Source organism: Marmota monax, unplaced genomic scaffold, assembly GCF_021218885.2.
Source record: "Marmota monax isolate L192 unplaced genomic scaffold, Marmota_monax_Labrador192_F-V1.1 WCK01_AAM20220418_F8-fsc00018, whole genome shotgun sequence".
Classification (NCBI taxonomy): domain Eukaryota; kingdom Metazoa; phylum Chordata; class Mammalia; order Rodentia; family Sciuridae; genus Marmota; species Marmota monax.
Window position 1 is genome coordinate 1,479,688 of NW_026692201.1, and position 26,029 is coordinate 1,505,716.

Here is a 26,029-nt window from a genome sequence, read left to right on the forward strand (position 1 = left end):
TAAAATGCAGTACTGAGAGTCCAACTGGCTGGGGCATGCAGAAGCTGACAGCCCTTTCCGATTAGAATCACACACACCAGGTACATTGTAGGTGACGTGCGGCGGGTTCGACCTGAGGTCTGCAGCACCGTTGCCTTTTGGCCCCTGCAGCAGTAAGCCCAGTTGCCTTGTCGCCCAGCCAAAAGAGCGGAAGAACAACTTCCAAGCTGGAACCGATACTAAAGAGCATCCGCGCGAGCGCCAAAGGCCACTTCCGGCCGTCGGAGCCGAGGGGCGGGGCGGGGCGGTGCGCGGCGTGCGACTCCGACGTGTGGCGCGCGGCTGCCCCCTCCTGGCGGCGCGGGTGAGACGACGGAGCGGGAGCGCCTGCCCGTCGGTGACCGCGCGCAGCTCGCAGAGCCCTGGGCGTCCTGAGCTGCCCAGCGAGGCCCGTCTCTTGTCAAGAATTTTACCATTATTATTTTAAACTCATAATTTCCCCTGGCCCGCAAAGCGTCCTTTTGCTTGCTGAAAAGGGGAAATTAGAGGAGGGTAGAAAAGATCCCGCCTTCAAAGAGAAGATGGAGGAAGGCGCCCAGAGCCTAGATTCGGATAGTGATGAAACTGTGATTGAGGGGTCGGTGACAGAGAGCGACTTTGAAGACGACGAGCTGCCCTGGAGAAGGTGACCACAGTTAGGCCTGCAGCTTCAAACCCTCGTGCCACTGGGGGCCCAAGCGCTGTTTGAGGGTCTCGGGTGGAGTGAAGTCGTGGGTCTCAAGCTGAGGGCTCGTGGGCAGGTTAGAACCTTGGGGGAGGGGGCAGCCACGCCTGAGCTGAGAATTCTTAAGTAAGCAACAACCATGGGCCCTTCACTCGCCTGCTAGCGACAAAATACGGTTTACAGTATATGGCCTCATGGCATTTACCAAAAAAATTATTTCCTCTTAGACTGGGGCTGTATTTACTTTTGCATAGGCACAACAGTCTTGGGATGGAAGTCCTCAAATGAGTTTTGCTTCAAGCTAATGAACAGCATTTCTCTCAGGAAAAGACTGTGTGATAGGGAAACTGGTCCCGACCCAACTGAACGGATGTTGTAGAAGGACAAAAAAATTGGAATTTCGGTTCATCAAAGCTTTTCTTAAACATCTTCTCTGTGCTCCACACAGGAAGACTCGAAAGGATAGGGCTGCTTGCTTTTGAGAAAACTTAAGACCAGGAAAAACACTTAAGCAGATAATTTCAACATTCCACAGGAAATCTAGGGATGGAGGTATTTCCAAGATAGTTTAGGAGCCCAGAGAGACTCAACCTCAGGGTAGAGTTTGTTAGGGTTGGTTTATGAATAAAAGCTTGAAGGTGTGTTAGGAATTAGCCAGATGAGGAAGAGGTTGAATTCTTGGTCAAGGATCGAAAGGGGTAAAGGTATAGAGGGGCATAGTTGTGGTATGTGTTTTGGAACGTACAAGGGGTTAAATCTTGTAGAATTGTAAAGTATGATGTTGAAAGTAGTGAAAGAGGAAGCTAGGGTGCAGCCATGTAAGGCCTCATGTGTGTTCTGTGTATTCTGGTTAAGATGCTCATCATAATTAGATTTCCATTCACTCTGGTATGCCCCAAATTAGGGGTTTCAAATTTTAATCTGCTTTTAAGTCACTCTGGAATTCTGCTAAATTGTGGATGATTCCAGTTCAGGAGTTCTACAGTGAAGTCCAAGTTTCTGCATTTCTAAGAAGCTTCCGGTTTAAAGCTGGTACTGTTCAAGCAGGGATCTTCTTTTGCAAAGCAAGCTTTGGGAGCAAAGTAGAGTGAGATGATGGGGATTAAATTAGGAAGAACCAGTGGGAATGGAGGGAAAAGGTCAAATTTGAGAAATCTTTAGGAAGTAGATTTGGTAGGAGATGCTGGTTGATTATATAAAGGGGCAAGGGAAGAATGTAAAGAGTGATATCCAGGTTTCTGGTTCTTTTATATGTGTATATATAGTAGTTTATGCTCTTGTTGGAATATAGAGAGCATTTTAACAAATGCATGGAGTCTCATAATCATCCTCCAAATCAAGATTCAGAACAATTTCATTACTGTAAAAAAAAAAATGTGTGCTGCCCCCTTAGTCAAGCTGTACTTCACCCCCTCAATTTGATTTATTGTTCTCTTGTATGTAAAGTAACTTTTTTCTCTGCCTTCAAAGTTTTTTTTTCTTTTTTATTGGTACTTTTTAATTATACATAAGAGTAGGATCCATTGTGACATAATTATAAAAGCATGGAATATATCCCAATTGCTCCCTACCCTCTACTGATCTCAAAAGGCAAAACAGAAGACAAAGGCAAGGTTTTTTCTTATCTTTGGTGCTCAGCAGTTTGATTATGGAGCATGATTTTCTTTTTCTTTTCTTTTTTTTTGTTTGGAGTTCACTGAGCTTCTTCAATCTGTAAATTAATATCTTTCACCAACTTTAGAAGTTTTTCTGTCATGATTCCTTCAAATATATTTTTTCATACCACTCTTTCTCCTTTCCTTTTGGTACTTCAATGATGTGGATGTTAGATCTTGTGATATTACTTCCCAGATCCTTGAGCCTCTATTTATTTATCTTTAAAAATTTTTTAAAATTTTCTCTCAGTTTTTCAAACCATATAATTTCTAATGCAATCTACCGCTGGGCCACAACCACAGGTCCCTCAAAACTTTTCCTCTAAAATTTCCACTTGGGGTCTAGGGTTGTGGCTCAGAGGTAGAGCACTTGCCTACCATGCATGAGGCCCTGGGTTCAATCCTCAGCACCACATAAAAATAAAATAGAGATATTGTGTCCACCTAAAACTAAAAAATAAATATTTAAAAAAAAAAATTCCACTTGGTTGAGGCTGGGATTCTAGCTCAGTGGTAGAGCACTTGCCTTGTACATGTGAGACACTGGATTCCATCCTCAGCACCACATAAATAATAAATAGATAAAGATATTGTGTTCATCTACAACTAAAAAAATTTTTTTTTAATTTCCATTTGGTTTCTCAAGGTTTATATTTCTCTCCCGAGAATTTCAATCTTCCCATCCATTTGATTAGTATTCTTTTTATCTTAAGGAAGATGGTTATGATAGTTGCTTTAAACTCTTTGACTTATATTTTCAACACCAGGGTTATGGGGTATGGGATCTCTTTCATGTTGAGTAATTTTGGATTGTATCCTGGACATTTTGAATATATTATGTTGTGGACTCTTGACCTTGTTAAAATCCTTTAGAGAGTGTTGGTTTTTATTTATTCTGATAGGCAGTCAACCTAGTTTACTAATTTAGACTTTGTCTTCTGTTTTGCCTTCTGTATGTGTCTTGTGTGGTGGTTACGTTAGTCTTTCCTGTGCTATTTGAGTCTGTCTGTGTGTACATCAAGGAAGTAATCTGGATGTTGAACAATAGTTAATATCATAGTTCAGTTCTTTAAGTCTTAGTAATGCTTCCTAAGGTCTGTTCCACATATGGAACAGTTCAGAACTATGTCTGGAATTTATGTTGGGTCATGTACAGGTGACTCTCCTTTCCCTATCTCTTCTCCAGGATTTTTATACCTGCTTCACTCCCTATACCTGCTTGCTGTTTCATGTGACCAGAAAAACAAGTTTCTCTTAACAATTTCCTATAGCTAGAGCAGGCTTTAGGGCAAAGAGTTAAGAGAGAAGAGGGGGATTTCTCCCATACTCCTCAAACTTACACAGACTCCCTTTCCCAGTTCCTCTATTATAAAAAAGCTTTTTCTTTAGTATTTAAGTGCCCCAGATGCATGGTTGGTATTGGTACAGGTCAGAGGCTGGGACTGGCCTTGAGACAGGGCTGGGAAATCAGAGAGAAACGAAAGAAAACCCAGTGATTTCCTATACACTTCTGGATGGAAATAGGTATTTTCTTTCTTTCTTTTTTGATGCTGTGTCCACTGTGTAGTTCTGGGATTAGACTTTAAATCAAAGCTACTAGACAAAAAACAAAACAAAACAAAAAAACAAAAACAACAACAACAACAACAACAAAAAACCAAAGAGACTAAACAAACAAAACCAAACGAAATAATAAACTGAAACTTTAATAATAAATGGATATTACAGGTGATTATTGAGATTTCATTTTCAGTTTCCAGTCTAACCTGATATTGCTTACTTTTCGGAGTTCTCAGATAGCCTTTAAAAAATAGTTTTCTAGAGTTTTTAGTTGTAATGAGTTAGAGAAATAGGCTATAGATGGCTCACTCTATCTTGGCCTGCCAGTCTCCCCCGCCCCCCAATTCATTTTTAAATATTTATCTGCAATGTGGTAGGAACATTCTTTCAAACTTTCTAGACTAATATTAAAAATTAGTGTTCTTTCAGTGAAACAAAGTCTAAGCAGAACTGGAGCCAAATGCCAGGTTTTTTGGTTTTCCTTTTCTTTATCTTCTTCTGTATAATTAATTTTGGCTGTTTATCATGTAGGAGCTCCCAATTTTGATTGGAATGAGGAGTATAGATCCTAGTAGGGCAGGGATCTCCAACAGGCAGAACATTATACAGTTCCATATAGTTCAGTATTCCTGAAGAACTGTAGCTGCTAAGATGTTTTTGATGAGAATGGAGAATTTCATGACCTTTGGGATTAGAAGAGGCAGTACTTTCAGAAGAAGCACTTGAGAGCCTGAGAAATCTTGTCCTAAGGTACATTTAATCCTCTTTGTGGCTTTATAGGTATTGCTGCTAAGCTGTAAAAATTCAGGATACTAACAGGGTTTTGTTTGCTTGTGATTTTTTTTTTCCCCTGAGAGGCAAGATTCATTTTTCTTATATATGCTCTGGGTACTTATTAACAAACCTTATTTTCTGTCTCAGCCTCTGGTATGTTAACTGCTCAATAACATGAAGGTTATATCTCAATTTAATCCTATTCAGAATTATGGAACTACCTCATTGTTACATGAATTTGAGTTTATCTTCAGTGACCTGAACTCAGATTTATGTAACAGTGGGGTAGTTCCATAATCATGTCCTCTGAACATTATAATTGCACATAGTATACCTATGAACCTGAAAGATAGGTATTAATTCTGTTCCTTCAAGATAGATTAGTAATGTATTCATATGAATTGCCTAGATTGAAAATACTTGTTATAATATGTAACAACAAATCTCACCATTATGTATAATTATAATGTACCAATAAAAATATGGGGGAAATAAATAAAAATAAACACAAACAATAAAACATTAATACAAAATAAAATACTTATTAAAAAGGAGATGCTCCTACTTGAGGAAGCTAGGAACGAATATAAAGTACAGGAAACAAAATTAATCATATTAAATTAGCTAATGAAAACAACCATTTGGGGCAGGATCTATGTCAAAGTAGAGGCTATTGCACTGATGAATGCAGAATGGTTACTATTTTTAGAGGTGTTACTGTAAAAGGATATTTTAATTTTTTTTTTTTTTTTTTTTTGTGAATCAGACTCAGTATGGCATTAGGACTCTGTGCTGTCAAAATTTTGATAACATAAAACTGAAACCCTAATTGTCATGAAAATTTTCATTGTACTTTTTTTTGGTACTGGGGATTGAACTCAGGGGCACTTTACAACTGAGTTACATCTCTAGCCCCTTTTTATATTTTATTTTGAAACAGGGTCTGCCTAAGTTGCAAGCCTGGCTTTGAATTTACAGTTCTCCTGCCTCAGCCTCCTGAGTCATTGGGATCACAGCTTCACTGTGCTTTAACAAAGCAGGGAAAAGTATTTCAGGTTTCCCCCCTAAATTTCCCTTTCCTCTTAATAGTTAAAAGTTCTCAGCATTTCTTTTCTTAAAATTTTAAAGTTATATTTTATTAATAAAATACTACATCCATAATGAAGTAGTTGTGGCTTTTGGAATATTAGTTCTTGACTAATATTTGGTTTAATTAAGCTTCAGGAAATTAAAGTTCTGTTTTCACTTATTTGTTGATTGAACATGAAGGAATAATTTTTCTGGAGCCCACTGTCTTCATTTTCCTTTTAGGATTAAAAATAGTCTTAAATCATTCCTTAAAGAAGCAGTAAAAATTATAATCAATAATTTACATATTAGAAAATTATCTCAGTTATTTGCAATAGTTCAAATTTCAAAAACAAGTAAGTTATTTAGGATCATATGATTCTTAAATAAATTTATGATATATCTTTCTGATATCAATATTTAATGGTTTGGGAAAGATTTTGAATGGTATTGCGAATGTTTGAATATATTCCTAGGTGGAAAAAAATGTAGTTTCTAAAGCCTTGTACAGATGTATCCAATATTTATAAAAGAATTTACAGTTTAAACCTGTATAGAAAGAAAGCAAGAAGAAAATAAAGCAAAGTCTTAATATAGGTAGAAACAGAGGGGATTTCTTTTTCTGCTTCTTCTCATTGCCTATGTTTGCTACAACACTTTTGAATAGATACTACATTTACATGACTCAAAATTAAAAAACTGTATGAAAGATTGTAATGAAAGACTGAATAAAAAGTCTCCCTCATCTCTGTTCAGTGAGCCATCCATTTTTTTTAACATTGGCAACCAATATGTTTGATTTCTTGTTATTCTTTCAGAGATATTTTCTAAATACATATATGTTTAAGAACACACATAAAACTATTTTCTCAAAATAGAAGCACTATGTCAAAGAGATTGGGTGTTTATTATCTTGATAATTGAGTTTTTTGTGTTTTGTCTCATGATTAAAAAGGCCTTTCTTCCACCCACTGCAGTTATAAAAGAATTCTTCCTTGGTTTCTTCTAGTACTGTTTGATTTATTTTTTAGCATTTACATCTTTGATTCATATGGAATTTTTTTGAAGTAGAGGGTTAAGTATGGATTCAACTAAATTATTTTCTAAATATTTTCTTTATTTTCGTAGTATCATTTTTTTTTTGAAAAAAATCATCATTTTCTCACTGATTTGAGATGTCCCCTCTTTAATATACTAAATCCCTATATATAATGAGTTTATTTCAAGGGAGTTTATTCTGTTTATTGATCTGTCAATTTATGTGCCAGTATTACATTTTGAAAATATTTTATATCAGAAAATAATATAGGTTGTTCCTTCCTTATTCTTATTTTTCTAGCCACACTTATTTACTTTATAGTGTGAACTTCAGAATCAGTTGTATAATTCAACAAAAAGTCTTGTTGGTAATTTTATTGTATAATACATATTTATAAGTTTTACATATTGACTATTAATATCTGATATCTTTTTCTTTTTTATTGCATTAAGATTATAATAGGAAGTCTGGGGTTGTGGCTCAGTGGCAGAGCATTTGCCTCACACATGTGGGGCACTGGGTTCTATCATCAGCACCACATAAAAATAAATAAACAAAATAAAGATATCATGTCCATGTATAACTAAAAAAAAATTTAAAAAAAAAGATTGTAATAGGGGCAGAAATTTTACCTCTCCCCTCTCAGGGTCCCATCTAGGTCTGAGGATTAAATTGGCATAGGAATAAAGAATATAAATTTAATGTAAGTTTCATATGACAGGATTTCTTGTAAAGGAATAAAGACCAAAGAAGTGACAAAAATCTATGTGCTTTTGTATTAAGTTGAACAAAGACACTTATGAAAAAGTAATTATGTATGGAGATTAAAGGGAGATAATAATTAAGGTCTGTTTGTACAGAATTTTCTAGACTAACTCCCTATAAAATAGTGTTGTTGTTTTTTTTCTTGTACAGGGAAGGCATCTTTTACATAGAAGTTATTATCTCCTATATTCAGGAAGAAAAAGAGGAGATTAGAATGCTCTTCTTCCACTGCAGTTTTTCTAATTGCCTTTAGCTTAAAGTAATTTTTAGGATAAAGTGGCATATTTTGATGTGCCTTTATATTCCACCTTTCAAGATGGAATTTCCATACAGTAAATTTACTTTTTTTTTAGCATTGATGTTCTGTGAGTTTTGACAAACACATTCAGTTGTGTAACTACTACCACAATCAAGTTAAAGAACAGTTCCATTATTCCCCCAGATTCCTCCATGACCCTTTGTGTAGTTTTTAGGTTAAAAAAAAAATTTTAAGAGTTAAAATAATTCTGCTTTTTAGGGAAATTAAAGTTAATGTTTTACCTGAAAACTGCACTGCAGTAATGGATTGAGTAATGAATTTTTAATCATTAGTAATGGCCAGTAGAAATTGAGCCAAGAAAATTGCTTTTTTTTTTCCTTACAGCAGGTGCCTGTATTTACTTTCTTGGAGGATGTATTAGAAAAGTTAAGGACTGGAGTTCTTTTTTTTTTTTTTTTTTTTTTAAACTTTATTTTTTAGTTGTAGATGGACACAATGCCTTTATTTTATTTAAAAAAAAATTTTTTATGTGATACCTGGTATCAAACCCAGTGCCTCACACATGCTAGGCAAGCACTCTACCACTGAGCCACAATCCAGGAGTTCTTTATGTTGTTAATTTTGCTGGTATTATTAGGAAGTTTGGGGATTTAGTTAACCAAGAATCAGGAAGGAGAGAATAGGTAGGTGAAGGGACAGAGTTAGAAATTTCTTTCTGTGTAGGTCTTGTTTTATGCATTTGTGTTTTGAACATGTAAATGTTTTACATAATTATAAGGAATAAACATGAATAAGATTCCTGCAAAGGTTGTGGCTCAGCGGTAGAGCGCTTGCCTAGCATGTGTGAGGCACTGGGTTCAATCCTCAGCACCACATAAAAATAAGTAAATAAAAATAAAGGTAAAAATATTAAAAAAAATAAAAACAATTATCTAATTCTTAGGTTTCAAGAATATTATCTACATCATGTACAACCAGAAGAATGAGAAGTTACACTCCATTTGTATATGATGTGTCGAAATGCATTCTGCTGTCATGTATAACTAATTGGAATAAATAAAAAATTACTCAATAAACCTTTATAAAAAGTCACAAAATACAAATTAAAGCAGATAAATATTATGGGCAACTTTGCAGTTTATCATGTACAACATGATTTTTTAAAAAAAGGCACCTCTGTGCTGGGCATGAAACCTTGAAACATTTTAAACTTCTCCAATTTAGTGATGCTTTCTTATGTAATAAGGAAAATATATACAGAATACATATAATACATATAAAGGCAAAGTGGCTCCTATTTACTAGATTTTGGAGAGAAATGCAGCTTTTTAGTTAGCATTGAAGCAAAGTAGGGAACCTGCTTTTGCCAGTTGCATTCGGATCTTTGCGAAAGTCCACTTGGTGCTGAGAAACACAAAATAACTTTCTTAAGTAATCACATTATTAATGATAATTATTAGTTTATGGACTGTAAATATGGCTTTCTCCTAAAAGGAGCAAAGGTCTCACTGGAAATGATGTTTTAGGTCTGAGGCAAGAGATGTTTAAGATGAACCTGGAATATCTTATGCTGTGAAGATAGTTAAGAACTAATGGTGTTATTAGTTTGCTTGGGATACCCTAACAAAATTCTACAGACTTGGTGGCTTAAATGAATAAATTAATTCAATCACAGTTCTGGAGGCTAGAGGTCCAAGATCAAGGTGCCAGCAGGGTTGGTTTCTCCTAAGGCCTCTCTACTTGGCTTGTAAGCAGTGTTTGCTTCTTCTATCTTCACATGGTCTTTTCCTCAGTTGTACTTACATAGAAGGGCCCTAGACTTATTAAATGAGATCCTAGTGACCTCATTTAATCTAGATTACCTCTTTAAAGTGTTTATCTCCAAATAAAGTCACATTAGTGGTTAAGGTTTTCAACATAAGAAATTTGTGGGGACACAGTTCAGCCCATAACAAGTAAGATCATCATGAGCCACTTTGAAGAAGTTTTTACTAGGCAAAAATGGAAGAATTTGATAAGAATAATAACAGCAGTGGATTTAAATCTATAAGTTCCAAATAGTCTTTAAAAAGCTTTATTTTATTCTGAAAACTAGTCAAGAAAGAGAAAGAATTGGCATTTATCTTACCTTTCCTAGTTCCCTGCTAATTGGCATTTATCTTACCTTTCCTAGTTCCCTTATAATGTGTCTTAACTGAGTGTAATTACAAACTAATGAGCAAAAGATTTTTAATATATGTACTTCTAATAATAAATTGAGAAAGAATGATAAACTAAAATACCCCATTCCATTTATTCCCTATGAAGTAATGAGTGGATGTAGGCAGTGGTCATCAATGGGCACTAACATCACAAAAAGAATATCAATCATACTCTGTTATTGCTTTTTTTAAGTACCTACATGTTCTCCAAAAGTGAGCTTTAATTAGATCAGACTTCTAAGTCTAATTAACATTTTACTGGAAATATACGGGGACAGAGGAACATGTTAGATGACATGAAATCAGCAATTCCAAAATGTGGAATACTCCATAGGAAACACAACTCAGTTTTTTCAATAAATAAATTTCAATGGGTCAGGGAAGAAAGGATAATCAATAGATTTTAAAAGAAAGTAAAAAGACATAGTATTTAAATGTAATGTGTATCAAGGTACACACACACACACACACACACACATATATATTTTAGAGAGAGAGGGAGAATTTTTTTAATATTTATTTTTTAGTTTTTGGTGGACACAACGTCTTTATTTTATGGCTGAGGATCGAACCCAGTACCCCGCGCATGCCAGGCGAGTGCGTTACTGCTTGAGCCACATCCCCAGCCCACACTTATATTTTTTGATCCTGAATTGAACATAGTGATTATGAAGAGACACAGTTGGAAAAATATGACTATTATTAGTTTTCTTTTGCTGTGTTACAACTTATTCTAAAATTCAACATTTTCCTATGTAATATTATGTTATGTATGTATACCATGTTTTCTTTATCTATTCATCTGTTGAAGAGCTCTTAGGTTGGTGTCATAGCTTTTGTGAATTGAGCTGCTATAAACATTGATGTGGCTGTGTCATTGTAGTATGCTAATTTTAACTCCTTTGGATATATACTGACGAGTGGGATAGCTGGGTCAAATGTTGGTTCCATTTCTAGTTTTTTTGAGGAATCTCCATACTGCGTTTCAGAGTGATTGCACCAATTTGTACTCTTACCAGCAATGTATATGTGTACCCCTCCCCACATCCTTGCCAACATTTATTGTTACTTGTGTTCTTGATTGTTGCCATTCTGATTGGAGTGAGATGGAATCTTAGTGTAGTTTTAATTTGCATTTCTCTAATTGCTAGAGATGTTGAACATTTTTTAATGTATTTGTTGACCACTTGTATTTCTTCTTCTGTGAAGTGCCTGTTCATTTCCTTTGCCCATTATTGGGTTGTTTGTTCTGTTGGTGGTAATTTTTTTGAGCTCTTAATATATCCTGGAGATTTATGTTCTCTCTGAGGTGTAGGTGGCAAAGATTCTCTTCCATTCTGTAAGCTTCCTCTTCATGTTATTGATTATTCCCTTTGTTGTGAAGAAGCTTTTTAATTTGATGGCCTTCTACTTATTGATACTTAATTTACTTCTTGCACTTTAGGAGTCTAGTTGAGGAATTCTTTTCCTAAGTTGACATGATGATGTATTGGATCTACATTTTTCATCTAGTTGGTATAGGGTTTCTGGTCTAATGCGTAGGTCTTTGATCCACTTTGAGTTGAGTTTTGTGTGGCATGAGAAATAGGGGTTAAATTTCATTCTGCTACATATAGATTTCCAATTTTCCCAATACCATTTGTTGAAGAGGCTATCTTTTCTCCAGTGTATGCTTTTGGCACCTTTGTCTAGGAATGAGATAACTGTATTTTTGTGGGTTTGTCTCTGTCTCTACCATTCTGTTCCATTGGTCTTCTTGCCTATTTTTGTGCCAATATCATGCTGTTTTTTTACTATAGCTCTGTTGTATAATTTAAGGTCTGGTATTATGAGGTCTCCTGCTTTGCTTTTCTCACTAAGTATTGCTTTGAATAATCTGGCCTCTTATTTTTCCAAATGAATTTCATGACTGCTTTTTCTATTTCTATGAAGAATGTCATTGAAATTTCAGGAATTGCGTTAAATTTGCATAGTGCTTTTGGTAGTATGACCGTTGTGACAATATTAACTCTTGTCTATCCAAGAACATGGGAGATCTTTCTGTCTTCTAAGTTCTTCTTCAATTTCTTTCTTTAGTGTTCTGTAGTTTTTATATTTTTATTTTGAGATAGGGTCTCACTAAGTTGTTTAGGGCCTCTCTAAATTGCTGAGGCTTGCTTTGAACTCATGATTCTCCTGCTGTGCCTCTGGAGCTGCTAGGATTACAAGTGTGTGCTTAAGTCTAATTAACATTTTACTGGAAATATACAGGATAGTAGTATGCTAATTTTAACTCCTTTGGATATATACTGAGGAGTGGGATAGCTGGGTCAAATGTTGGTTCCATTCCTAGTTTTTTGAGGAATCTCCATACTGCTTTTCAGAGTGATTGCACCAATTTGTAGTCCTACCAGCAATGTATATGTGTACCCCTCCCCATATCCTTACCACAGCTTCATCTTTGACTCTTGACTGGAGGCCACTTTAAGTTTACTGTGTAGGCTTTTCCATAGTATAGTTCACAGCATGACATGCTGACTTTCATCAGAGGGAAGAAGAGAGAGTATAAAAGGGAGAACATGATTCAAGCCCATGTCTTCTTGTGAGCTAGTCTCAGAAGTAACATTCTATTGTATTTACTATATTCTGTTCATTAGAAGAGTTACTGGGTCCAGCCTATACTCAAGGGAAGAAATTACATAGGGTATACATATCAGGAGCTATTTTATAATCTGTTTACCACAGCCTAAATTTAATAACATTAAGGAATTATTGACTTCTTAGGTGTAATGATATGGTTATTTTCAAAGACATGATTATTGTTATATTAAATTTTTGTATTTGAGAGTTAACATACAAAGTATTTTCATATGAAATGGTTATTGTATTTAGAGTTCACTTTAAAATAGTCCATTGGGGGACTTGGGTTGTGGCTCAGTGGTAGAATGCTTGCCTAGCACAGGTGAGGCTCTGGGTTTGATCTTTAGTACCACATTAAAACAACAAATAAAGGTTAAATTCTTTAAAAAACTAAAAAAGACAAAAAAATCTATTGGGAGACCAGCAGGGGGCAGAGTTAGTACTTGTATTTGAAATTTTCAGTTAAAAAAGTAGAAAGGAACATGAACAAGTAAGTAAACAAAAGCCCTTAGTACCAAACTACACATGCATGCCTTAGCATAGATGATTCATTTTTGCATTCTTAGATTTTAGAAAACTGTTTTGTTTTTTTAATTTTTATTGTAGTAAAATGTGCATTACATAAAATTTACCATATCTATACCATCCTCCCCCCCACTGGGGATTGAACCCAGGGGCATTTAACTACTGAGCCACATCCCCAGCCCTTTGTTATATTTTATGTAGAGACGTCTCACTAAGTTTCTTAGGGCCTTGCTAAATTGCTGAGGCTGGCTTTGAACTGGTGATCCTCCTGTCTCAGACTACCAAGCTGCTAGGATTATAGGTACCACTGTATCTGGCACCGTATTTACCATTAAAAAAAATTTTTTTTTGTAGTTGTAGATGGACAGAATGCCTTTATTTTATTTATTTTCTTTTATGTGGTGCTGAGGATTGAACCCAGTGCCCTGTGCATGCTAGGAAAGTGCTCTGCCACTGAGCTACAGCTTCAGCCCCATATCTACCATTTTAAAGTGTATATTTAAGTACATTGACATTGTTCTTCAACCATTACTATTTCCTAATCATCCTGTAGTGACATCATATACCTGTTAAATCATAACTCCTCATTCTCCTCTCCTTCCATCCATACCAACCACTATTTTACCTTTTGTCTCTATGAATTTGACTACTCTAGGTACCTCATATGAGTAGAATCATGTAATATTTGCTTTTTTGAGTCTGGATTATTTCACTTAGCATAATGTCTTCAAGATTCATTCATGTTACAGCATATATCTATCTGCATTTCTTTTTAAAACAGAGTACTATTCCATTGTATGTTTATGCCATATTTATCCATGTATCCATTAAGGGACATTTGGTTGTTTCCTCCTTTTGGCTCTTATTAATCATGCTTCTCTGAACACAGTTATACAACGATGTGTTCAAGTCCCTGCTTTTAGTTTTTTTTTTCATATGTACCCAGAAGCAGAATTGCTAAATCAAGTGGCAGTTCTTTTTAATAAGTTTAAGAATCACCATACCATTTTTCATAGTAATGCCACTTTGCATTTCCACCAGCAATACATATGCATTCCAGTTTCTTCACATCCTTACCAATACTTTAAATTTTTTTTTTTTTTTTTTAACAACAGCGGTCCTAAGGATTGTGAAGTGGCATATCACATGATTTTGATTTCCCTAATGATTAGTGATATTGGGCATCTTTTTATGTATTTACTGACCATTTGTACTTCCTTTTTGCGGAAATGTCTTTTCAAGTCCTTTGCCCATTTTTTTTATATATTTTTTGGGATGGCATCCTATTATATTGCCCACACTAGGCTCAAACTTGTGATCCTCCTGCCTCAGGCTCCCTTGTAACTGAGTCTATAGGTATTCATCACATACCTAATTTTCTTTGCCTACCTTTTCAGTAGAAAAGATAAATACTTATGTCTGCTGAGTAGCATACTTACCAGGGAGAATTACTGTTATTTTAAAATTGTATATCCCTCATTAGATTTGGAGTTTCTCAAAGGCTAAGGCTGTGTGTCTTCTCTTTTCCTCACATTGATGCTGTCTCAAACATAGTGAGAAATAAATCCAAAAATTAAAGTGGACATTTCTGAAATAATACTTTGAAATAAAAATGTTAAAAGTGGTGTAACTAAGAATTTTAGCAAGCATAAGTACAATAAAAATGATAGTTAAAATCTTAGTCTTTGTTTCAGAGACATGATAATAATGTGCTTTCTCTTTTGGTATTCAAAAGGTTATTCTTTGATCAAGACAAATCTCTTAGATCTGAGTTCAGTGTTCATCCTGGTATAAGTGGACTGTGCCAAGGTGAGAATGATTCTTTTCAATAAGAATTCTCATATTATTTTCCCAACTATTATTGTTCCATTACCGCAATTTTATATTTAGTCTTATTCTTAACTTTATGCAAAGTTAGTTTCTTATAAATATGTGTAACAGACTGTAAGGTCTGTTAAGGTATAGAAGGGACAAAAATGGGAATTGTAGCTTCCAGAAGATATTTAAGACTCCTAGAAATGATCCATAGACATTAAAGTAGCACTCTTGATAGCTTGTCTCCCCCTGACTGCCAAAATCTCTACCTTAAACCTATAGCTTATTCGTAAAAGTAAATAATATTTCTTAATAACTACACTTATTCTTACAGACTAAAATTACACCACATATACTTGGTATGTTTATTTTTAAAAATTACATTTCACTTACCAATTAGCTGTACTTCCTGTGCCCACTTCTAGGTTGATTTAAATATTTCTAGAAAACTGCATCTTACAAGATCAATTCTGCAGTAGCTGACTAAATGTAGATTATTTCTTTGTATGGATTTTTTTTCTGTGAACCTTCCTTTTATTTTGGAGGAATTGGTGTAAAACAGAGTAAAACAATTTTTAATACCCACGAAGGTCTTTTAATTTTTGTGTACAGAGTCCTTTTACTGTACATATCTGGTAGCCTAATGGAAGATCACAGTTTCTCCTTTAAGTATTTTTTCTACTTGGCAGTTGGAAGAGACAATGTGTAATATGGGTCTTCAGAATGCCATCTTACGATTTATAAAGTGCTACCAGAAAGGAGTTAGAGATTTGTTTGAATATTCCAACCACACTTTTTCATTTTTTTTGATATTTTTTTAGGAACTTGAAAAACATTGTTTGAATATTCCAACCACACTTTCCTTCCCTTTCCTTTACCAAATGAATTGACATTTATTATTTTTGTCAGTTATTAACAATATAAAATAATTTTAAATTATGAAATATATAATGTAGAAACTGAAAAGGACAATAACTACTTACCATGGTTATTTTCATCCCTTACTCCTTCCTTCTGTAGTCTGCTCTCTTTGCCAGTGTTTAGTATTGGTGTATTCTTCTAGAGTTTTTTTATGCCAGATGAATATCTTCATAATTGTTATCATTTTTACATGTGGTTCTTTCCTTGTCTATATTGATCTACCACAATCTTGTGTAAGTTTTTTTAACTTTAATTTTTCATTTTAAGTAAGAAGTTCATTTAAACAAGAAATGCTTGAATGAAGGGAAAACTACCTAGCATTATTTTTTTGAAGTAATTTTTCCCTACTTAAGTACAGATTGCCCTACATATAACAACTACATATAAAAAAGTTATAAAATTGTTATTGATTTACAACAACAAGTAAAAACCATTAAATATTTCCAATCAAATAAGATATGCAAGGATTTTATGTTTTGTTTACTTTTTAGTTACAATAGTGAAAATAAAATAACTTAGTGAAACAGAAAAGCTGAGTAAGCATGCTACTAATGAAGATAGTTTATTATTTTTACAGAACCAATATTTTTCCCCATCCCATCTCTATTTGATTTTGATCAAAGCATACATTGGCCATTTAGTTTTTTTAAAAAAGGCAATATTCTTGGTCACATGCTTTGTTACTTTATGCACAGTAAAGGACTGGGGAAGGGGAAAATAAAGAAATAAGAGAAAACTATACTTTGGTAGTAAAGACTGTAGTGAAACCAAATTATTGTTTTCAACTGAGAATGTACTCTATGAGAATAATGTTTTGGAGGAAAGTAGCAAGTTTTCTTTTAAGAAGACACCTATCTGCTACTGGAATACATTAAGTGAACCTTCATCCTTCCTTTGCACCAGGTGTGTCTCTTTCATTGACCAACTGATTGTCAAGTTGGATTCCAGTTTATCTCATTGACAAACCCTGTTCACAGTAGACTTTCATGAATTTATTAAGTGTATCTTAGCCTACCACAAGATCATCCTGCTTCAGCACCTTCAAATCTAATATGACCATTGTTTTTAGTCTTGACTCCTCTTTGGGAATTTTGTAGAATATGGCAAGTGCCAGAGCATCCTCAGTTGTTGCTATAAAGAGATACCAAACAAGCCTACCAACCTTTTAAATTGCTACATATTATTCCATCATATGAATGTATTTTATTTAAAATAAACATGTTTATGATGTTTCTCAATATTATTACAAATATAAATATCTTTGTACATCTACCATAGCTTACTTTTCTGATTATTACCTTAGAAGAATAATATAGAAGTTGATTTACTGTTAAGGGGTTTACACATCAGCTGTTGATACATATTGCCCCTAAGACGGTTTTTATCCCCTAGATTCAGCAAGACATATTAACTTTTTGCCAGGTAATTATTTTTTGAATGTGAATTGCTTGCATATGTTTCCTAATATTTTAATTTATAAGAGCATTTTATGTGTAAAAGATACAAACTTGTGCCATATGTATTATAGTTTTACCCAGTTTCTTGGTTACCTTTTAATGTTGTTCATGATATATTTTGTGGTAAAGTATATAGTATAATCTGTCAGTCTTTTCTGTCAGGGTTTCTTTTTTTTTTCCCCAAACATAGAATTACTTTACCTACCTCAAAACTGTAAAATATATTCTATCTTTATTTCCATTTATTTATGTCTTTTGCATTCATATCTTTAATATCTTTAGAGTATTTTGGCATATGGGGAAATAAAAAGGATCTAACTTTATTTTTTCAAATGGTTGGCCACTTGCCTCAATATTATTATTTTAAACATTTTTTTATTCTAATAGTTACACATCCAATATTTTTTAAATTTTTATTTATATATGACAGCGGAATGCATTACAATTTTTATTACACATAGAGCACGATTTTTCATATCTGGTTGTATACAAAATATATTAACACCAATTCATGTCTTCATACATGTACTTTGGATAATAATGATCATCATATTCTACCATCATTTCTAACTCCATGCTCCCCTCCCTTCCCCTCCAACCCTTTTGCCCTATCTAGAGTTCATCTATTGCTCCCATGCTCCCTCTCCCTATCCCACTATGAATCAGCCTCCCTATATCAAAGAAAACATTAGGCATTTTTTTTTGGATTGGCTAACTTCACTTAGCATTATGTTCACTAACTCTATCTATTTACCTGCAAATGCCATGATTCTATTCTCTTTTATTGCTGAGTAATATTCCATTGTGTATATAAGCCACATTTTTTTTTATCCATTCATCTATTGAAGGGCATCTAGGTTGGATCCAGAGTTTAGCTATTGTGAATTGTGCTGCTATAAATGTTGTTGTGGTTATGTCCCTGTAGTTTGCTGTTTTTAAGTCCTTTGGGTATATACTGAGGAGAGGGATAGCTGGGTCAAATGGTGATTCCATTCATCTGGAAAAGTAAGAGACCCAGAATAGCTAAAGAAATCCAATATTATTTTTTGAGTAATCTTGTTCTGTTTAAAATAAAATTATTGTCATATATACACATATATATTTCCCACTCCATTTTGTTTCACTGATCTATGTGACTATTTCTGTGCCATCACTACATTATTTTATCATCTTTAGGTTTTAGTACATTTTTGTACGAGGTAAGGAAAATATCCTATACAGAGTAGGTGGCTACAGTATTCATATTAAGTTTCATAGGTATAGGCAGCAAGCTCAGTGAAGTACGAGACTTTACCCACTGTGTGCTTCCAATTTGCCTTTTTTGTGATTTTAGTTGGCCACATTTTTTCTGAGTTGGGAGGTTTTTTTGGAATTCTAATGTAAGAAATCCAGAGTTACTTTTAAGGACGCTCTTTCTTTTCCTGTGTTGAGCGGCAAACTGTGTCTTAGTTGACTTGGGCTGCTATACAAAATAACTTAAATGGCTTAATCTACAGATTTTTTTTTTAAAGAGAGAGTGAGAGAGGGAGAGAGAATTTTAATATTTATTTTTTAGTTATTGGCGGACACAACATCTTTGTTTGTATGTGGTGCTGAGGATCGAACCCGGGCCGCACGCATGCCAGGCGAGCATGCTACCGCTTGAGCCACATCCCCAGCCCCATTAATCTACAGATTTTATTTCTCAAGAATTTCAAGATCTTGGAGGTTCAAGATCAAGGTGCTGGGAGATTTGGTGCTTGATGAGGGCCTTTTTTCTGTCCTGCAGACAGCTGGCATATTGCTGTGTGCTTATATGATCTGATCTGTGTACTTATGTAGAAAACACTCTGGTTTCTCTCCTTGTTTTACAAGGATGCTAATCCCATATGAGGGCTCCACTCCTGTGAATTCATCTAAACCTAATTACCTCTCACAGGCCCCCCTAATATCATCACATAGGGGTTAGGGCTTCACCATGAGAATTTCGGGAGAGATATAAACATTGTCCGTAGGAAGCTGTTTACCATTTGTTTAATTTTCCTCTAATCCATTCCCATCTTTTGATCTATAAGAGGTACGTTTCATTTTATTCCATTGTTGCTACGGATGAAGCAAAAAGAAACTATTCATTTTTTTTGGTATTTTTTTTAGGAACTTGAAAAAAAATTAAAGTACGAGTTTTATTTGCCTTTTTGAGAACAAAACTGGTTTTTCTTCAATTATCTACTAATATTATGAGTTTTAAAATATGATCTAAAATGAAGTGGGGGAAAAGTTTATTTATTTATTTTTTGGTATTTAAGTCTATATCATTTTCTGTACTTATTGGTTGTATTCATTCATCCTGAAACAGAGAAATAAAGTAGTATTTCATTCAGTGTAGCATATGTGTCTCCTGCTAACTGGAAACTTTAAAAAAAAAAACATTGGCACATAACAGTGACAGTTAAGGAATTATACACAAAGGGTTTTATTTGGTTTTGAGTTTTTTTTTTTTTTTTTTTTTTTATGCTGGGGATTGAACCCCAGGGAGTTGCAGAAGCTAATCACCCTCATTACCACTGAGCTATATCCTTAGCTCCTACAAAATGACTTTTAATGAAATTTTGCAGTATCTATGAAATCCTGAGTCAAAGGAGATCAATAAAACTATTGCAAATGACTTATGATTTTATTTCATTCTAGGCATTCCTTCTCCTGAGATTCAACTTGGGCACAAACTCAGTGAGGGTCTGCAAGAGCCAATGAATGAAAATAAGATGATGACTGTTCTTAGTGCGGATACAGTATTACAGGTGTGGAGCCATCAGTATGATTGAATACACACTTATTAAAAATTGAAAATGTTATCTCAATGGAAAATTAACAGTGACAATTCTTTTGTCTAGTATTTTGCTTTTTTCCTTTTTCCTCCCTTTAAAACAGTCTCTTAATCAGTCATTCTATTTCTTTACTACAGCTTTGATGAAGTTCATTTGTTTTTTTTGGGGGGGATATATAATATTCCCCCCTGCCCATAGCTTTCTTTTTTTTTTTTTGTTAGAGATATGGAAGAGAAAGGAACAAGGTTAAAATAGGATGTAATAATTGAGACTTTCATCTCCATTGTATGTCAGAGATCATCTTAAATTTGTGAAGAAGATGCTAGTCTTTATAATACAATTTGAGATTTGGGCCGCTTAAAACCTTTTTGTTGTTTTATGTGTATGAATATGTGTGTTGTGTAGACATTCGCATACTTAGCTTAAGAATTTTGTTTCTGAATTCAAACACCAAGGGGAATGGTAAGGGGTAATTCAGTAAGCACTTCAGTTAGTAGAAACTGTCAGCAGTTGCAAAGACTCTCTGTGAGGGTCTATTTAATATTGTAGCTAGGAAGATTTATCACAGTATTTATTTCTGATAAAGAGAAAAATTTAACACCAAATATTTGTCCTTGAAACTAAGATAGCCTTATTTGACTCCTAATAATTTGTTTAAAAATTGGGTTTACAATTTCTGAATGAAGAAAAAAATTCCCTCTAGCTTCTGTAACTGTGAAATAAGAATATTTTTTTCCATTTATCTTATAAGCATTTGCTATGTAATTATTATACCAGGTCCTCGAATGTACCTTAGCACATGGTTTTGAAAGCTTGATTATCAACCTACTTTGGATAGCTTTTTAAAAATATGAATTTCCAGATTATGCTTATGTAGAACCTGGAAATTCCCATTTTTTGAAAGCCTCCCAAGTAGTTTCCGATGATTGGCTAGCTTGGAAAAATTGCTTTAAAGGACTGTGAAAATAAACCTTTTGAAACTTAACTATATAGAGAAATTGATTTGATCACATATAGAAATGGAGAGATCTGGTAAAATACTTTCTCCGAGTTAAAGAAAGAAGTATATTGTTTTTATAAATTGAATCAGAGTTCTAAGTAATTGCTACCTAAATACTCAAATACCAATTGGCATTTCAACTTCAAAGACGAATATTTTAGAAATTATGGCCTATTTTAAATAAGGACAAACAGAAGAAATAGAGGATCTTTGATTTGGTATCTTTCAATACCTTTGGTTTGAAATCTTGAAATACTTTTGGTTTGGGTCTTGCAATAGCTTTTCTAGTTTTTAAATGTGCTGCATAGGAATCAGTTTTTAAATTTTACATAAATAAATTTTGATTTCAGTTGGAGAGTTTAGTGATACGTTTGGAGACATTGTATCTATCAAAGTTGTGTGGGATGGTTAATTTTGTGTGTCAACTTGACTCAGTCATGAAGTATCCAAATAATTTGTCAAATATTTTTCTGTGATGATGTTTCAGATGATATTCAAATATTTTTCTGTGATAATGTTTCAGATGATATTCAAATATTTTTCTGTGATGATGTTTCAGATGATATTATCACTTAAATCAGTATACTTGAGTAAAACAGATTGCCCTCTGTATTGTGGGTAGACTTCATCAAATCAGTTGAATACCTGATTTGAATAAAAAGACCTGCCTCTCTCAGCAAGAGAGAATTCTCCAGCAGGCTGCCTTTGGACCTCAACTGCTCCATCAGCTTACTTTGATTATCAGCCTACTTTGGATAGCTTTTCCCTGCTGGTCTTTAGACTTCATCTGTATCATCAGCTCTCTCGGTTTTCTGCCTGAAGACCTTCAGATTGAAACTTCAGCCCTAACTTTCTTGGTCTCAAGCCTGACAGCCTACAGTGTAAGATTTGGACTTAGTTTCTATAATCATGGGAGTCAACTCTTTATAATAAATACCATATATATGTATATACATGCACACACACACACACACACACACACACCTCTATTGGTTTTGTGTCTCTGGAGATCCTTGAGTAATACAGTGGGCATTGCTAGTCTCATAATCAATATTTGGTCACCTCAAAGATACTTGTTTGTTAGGGAATAATAATAAATAATATAATAAGCATTATTTTAATAATTAAAATTATCACAAAACATTTTAATAATTATAAAATAAAATTATTATTATAAATATAATAATTATTATTATTCAGTTTTGCAGTTATTGTAAGCAGGCCACTTCTACCACTTCTTTCTCTGAAATGCAGGACTCTGTCTGAGAGGTGTGGATCCAGATTGAATCCTTTTCCCTTTCTGTACCCTTATCTCTATGTAGAGGTGGATTCATTAAAATACATGTTAAGAAGGACCTAGAAAGACTTAATGGAAATTTAAAAATGTCAGAAGACATTATCAAGGGCTGAGGCTATAGTTCAGTGGCAGAACACTTGCCTAGCATGCATGAGGCACTGGGTTTGATCCTCAGCACCACATACAAATAAACAAATAAAATAAGTCATTCTGTCCATCTACAACTACAAAAAAAAAAGTGTTGATAAGGATGTAGAGAAATTGAAATCTTTGTGCTTTGCAGGTGGGAATATAAAATGGTATAGTCCTATGGGAAATATGGCAGTTTCCTCAAAAATTTAAACATAGTAACACTATATGATCTAGCAGTTCTACTTTTGAGGGTACACCTGAAAGAACTAAAAGCAGGGACTTGAAGAAATATTTGTACACTTATCTTCATAGTAGCAGCATTCATAATAGCCAAGAAAGATGGAAGCAATGGAAGGGTCCTCAATGATGAATGGGTATACAAAATGTGACACATTCCTGAAATGGAGATTATTCAACCTTAAAAAAAGGAAAAATACTGATACATGCTACCACATGGATGAACCTTGAAGACATTGTACTATGTGAAATAAAGTAGTCCCCATATGACAATATTGTATGATGCCTCTTTTATGATGTTCCTGGCATAGTCAGACTCAGAGAGACAGGAGTAGAATGATGGTTGCCATGGGTGGAGAGAGAAGGAAATAGAGTATTCATGTTTAGGATATGGAGTTTGAGAACCCAACAATGTTCCGGAGATGAATGGTGGCAGTGGTTGTACAACAACTGAATTACTGAAGACCATAGAACTATACATCTAAAAATGGTTATTATGGTAAATTTTATGTATATTTTGCCACAATAAAATAATATAAGACTTATCTTAAATGTTAATTTTTTAGCTTGTTTTATTAGATTAGCACATATAAAAAAAACTACTGTTTTTCTTCCTAGCAACCTCAAGATGAAACAGCACAAAATCAAGCTGTGTCACAGTAAGTATACCAATTTTTGGCTTTATTATATTGTGGGTTTAAAAAAATATTTTTTTAAATTAAACATGAACACATTACCTTTGTTTTACTAATTTATTTATTTTATGTGGTGCTGAGGATTGAACCAGGTGCCTCATATGTGCAAGGCAAGTGCTCTACCACTGAGCCACAACCCTAGCCCCATGTTGTGGGTTTTTTAGCCCCATTTTTTTTAGTCACTTGGTACATCTGAGGTATGTCTTTATTTTCTTAAAGAGTTTCAGAATTATTGTAGATTTTTAAATAATTGCCCATTTAGTAGCATAAATGTGTTTTACAAACATTCCAGGTAAGATTTATTTCATAAGAAGACAGAATCAGATTAAGATAAATTGATTCTTTTATATTTTAAAAGCAAGTTTATAGCATAACATAAAGGAAGAATTTGTAAAGCTTATTGAAATTAGAATTAGTGTAACTATTAAACTTTGGGAGACTATTCTTTTAGTTCTTTGAGTATATTCTGTGAATTCCTGAGAACTCTCCAGGAGTTCCTGATATTCTTTTTGGGAGTCTCTTAAGGTCAAAACTATTTTCGTAATAATAGTAACATATTATTTGCCCCTTTAATAGTGTTTCCATTTGTGTGACAATGCTAAAGCAGCAGTGGGTAAAATGCTGGAACCTTAGTAGAAATCAGTGCAGTGGCACCAAACAATACTGCGGTTATCTTATTTTTCACTGCCATGTACTAGCATTTAAAAAAAAAAAAAAAAAAGCCAGTTTCACTAAAGAATGTGACAAAGCAGAAAAGTTGTTGATTTTATTAAATGTTTAATCTTGATTATATATCTTTTTAATATCCTATGTGATAACAAAGCAAGTGTGTTTAAAACATTTCTGTGTGTACTGAATTACACAGTAGTCTTGAAGAAAGTACAAGTGCACTTATTGTAAATATTGTTAAGAAAACTAGTTTCACTTTTTTATTTTCTAACTTTGAAGCATGATTGACAAATTGGCTATTTTCATTGGTTATATGGCATTTTTTTTTAAAGGAATGGAATACGCTGGTTCCTTCAAGGAAAACAGCTGATAGTGTTTGATGGCAGTGGAAAAAGTTGAAGCTTTCTAGTTACAATTTTGGAAAACTGGGTTCATCCCCTTGACCTACCTGATGATTTTCTAATGCTTCAAATTTTCTTGTGAAATCACAGATAAAATTTATGAAGGTAATTTTTTTTGATGTTTTATAATGAAATGTGTTAACATTAGGAAGATCCATAAAACTCAATAAATCAGTATTTCCTAAAAGATCAGTTACAAAATCAGGTGCAAGTAAAACATCCAATTGAAGTACAAGATAGAAAAAGAAAAAAAAATACAAGATACACAATTGGTTTTAGTGTAGCAGCACAAGAAGCTTATTGATTTTGTTTCAGTTTCTGTATGTTTTAAATTTTATTTTATTGGTTCTTAATTATAGAATTAAGTAGAATCCATTTTGGTAAAATTATATAAGCAAAGGATATATCTTATTCTAATTAGGATCCCATTCTTGTGAGTAGGCATGATGGTGGGGTTCATTTAAGTATTTTCAAATGTGTTCATAGGAAAATTATATTTATTCTATTGTCTTTCCTATTCCTGTCCCCTCTCCCTTTCTTTCTTTCCCCTTTGTCTAATCTACTGAACTTCTTCCCCTCCCCTCCTTTAACATGGAGAAATCAATAAATGTAATACATCACATAAACAGACTTAAAGATGAGAATCACTTTGTTATCTCAATAGATGCAGAGAAAGCATTTGACAAAAATACAGCATTTGTTCATGTTTAGAACACTTGAAAAATTAGGGATAGAAGGAACATACTTCAAAATTGTAAAAGCTAAATATGACAAACCCAAGGCTAACACATTCTAAACAGAAAAACTGAAAGCATTTCCTCTAAAAACAGGAACAAGACAAGGATGCCCACTTTAATCACTTCTATTCAACCTAGTCCTTGAAATTCTAGCCAGAGCAATCAGGAAAAAGAAAGAAATTAAAGGGTATGAATAGGAATAGAAAACTATCTCTGCTGACAACATGATTTTATATTTAGAAGACCCCAAAAAACTCCACCAGTAAACTTCTAGAACTGATAAATGAATTCAGCATAGTAGTAGGATACAAAATTAACATCCATAAACAATTGCATTCCTATACTCTAAGGATAAATCAGCTGAAAGAAATATTTGGAAAACTATCCCATTCACAGTAGCCTCCAAAAAAATAAAATACTTAGGAATCAATTTAACAAAAGAGGTGAAGGATCTCTACAATGAAAACTACAGACTACTAAAGAAAAAAATTGAGGAAGGCCTTAGAAAATGGAAAGATCTCCCATGTTCTTGGATAGGCAGAGTCAATATTGTCAAAAATGGCCATAATATCAAAAGCATTATATGGATTCAATGCAGTTTCCATCAGAAACATTCAATGACGTACTTCATAGAAATAGAAAAAGAATCATGAAATTCAGTTGGAAAAGAAGCCCAGAATATCCAAAGCAATCCTT

General features: G+C 33.9%; 1 protein-coding gene across 1 annotated transcript in view; it reads left to right on the forward strand.

Moving 5' to 3' along the window:
* The first annotated feature begins 397 nt into the window (after window positions 1-397).
* Ankrd31 (ankyrin repeat domain 31) overlaps window positions 398-26,029 on the forward strand; it is a 189,519-nt gene continuing 163,887 nt past the window's right edge. The window contains exons 1-4 of the mRNA XM_058574096.1: window positions 398-664; window positions 14,904-14,977; window positions 20,029-20,138; window positions 23,450-23,490. Of these exons, the coding sequence (XP_058430079.1) occupies window positions 561-664; window positions 14,904-14,977; window positions 20,029-20,138; window positions 23,450-23,490 (329 nt within the window). The 5' untranslated portion in view covers window positions 398-560. The remainder of the gene's footprint in view (window positions 665-14,903; window positions 14,978-20,028; window positions 20,139-23,449; window positions 23,491-26,029) is intronic.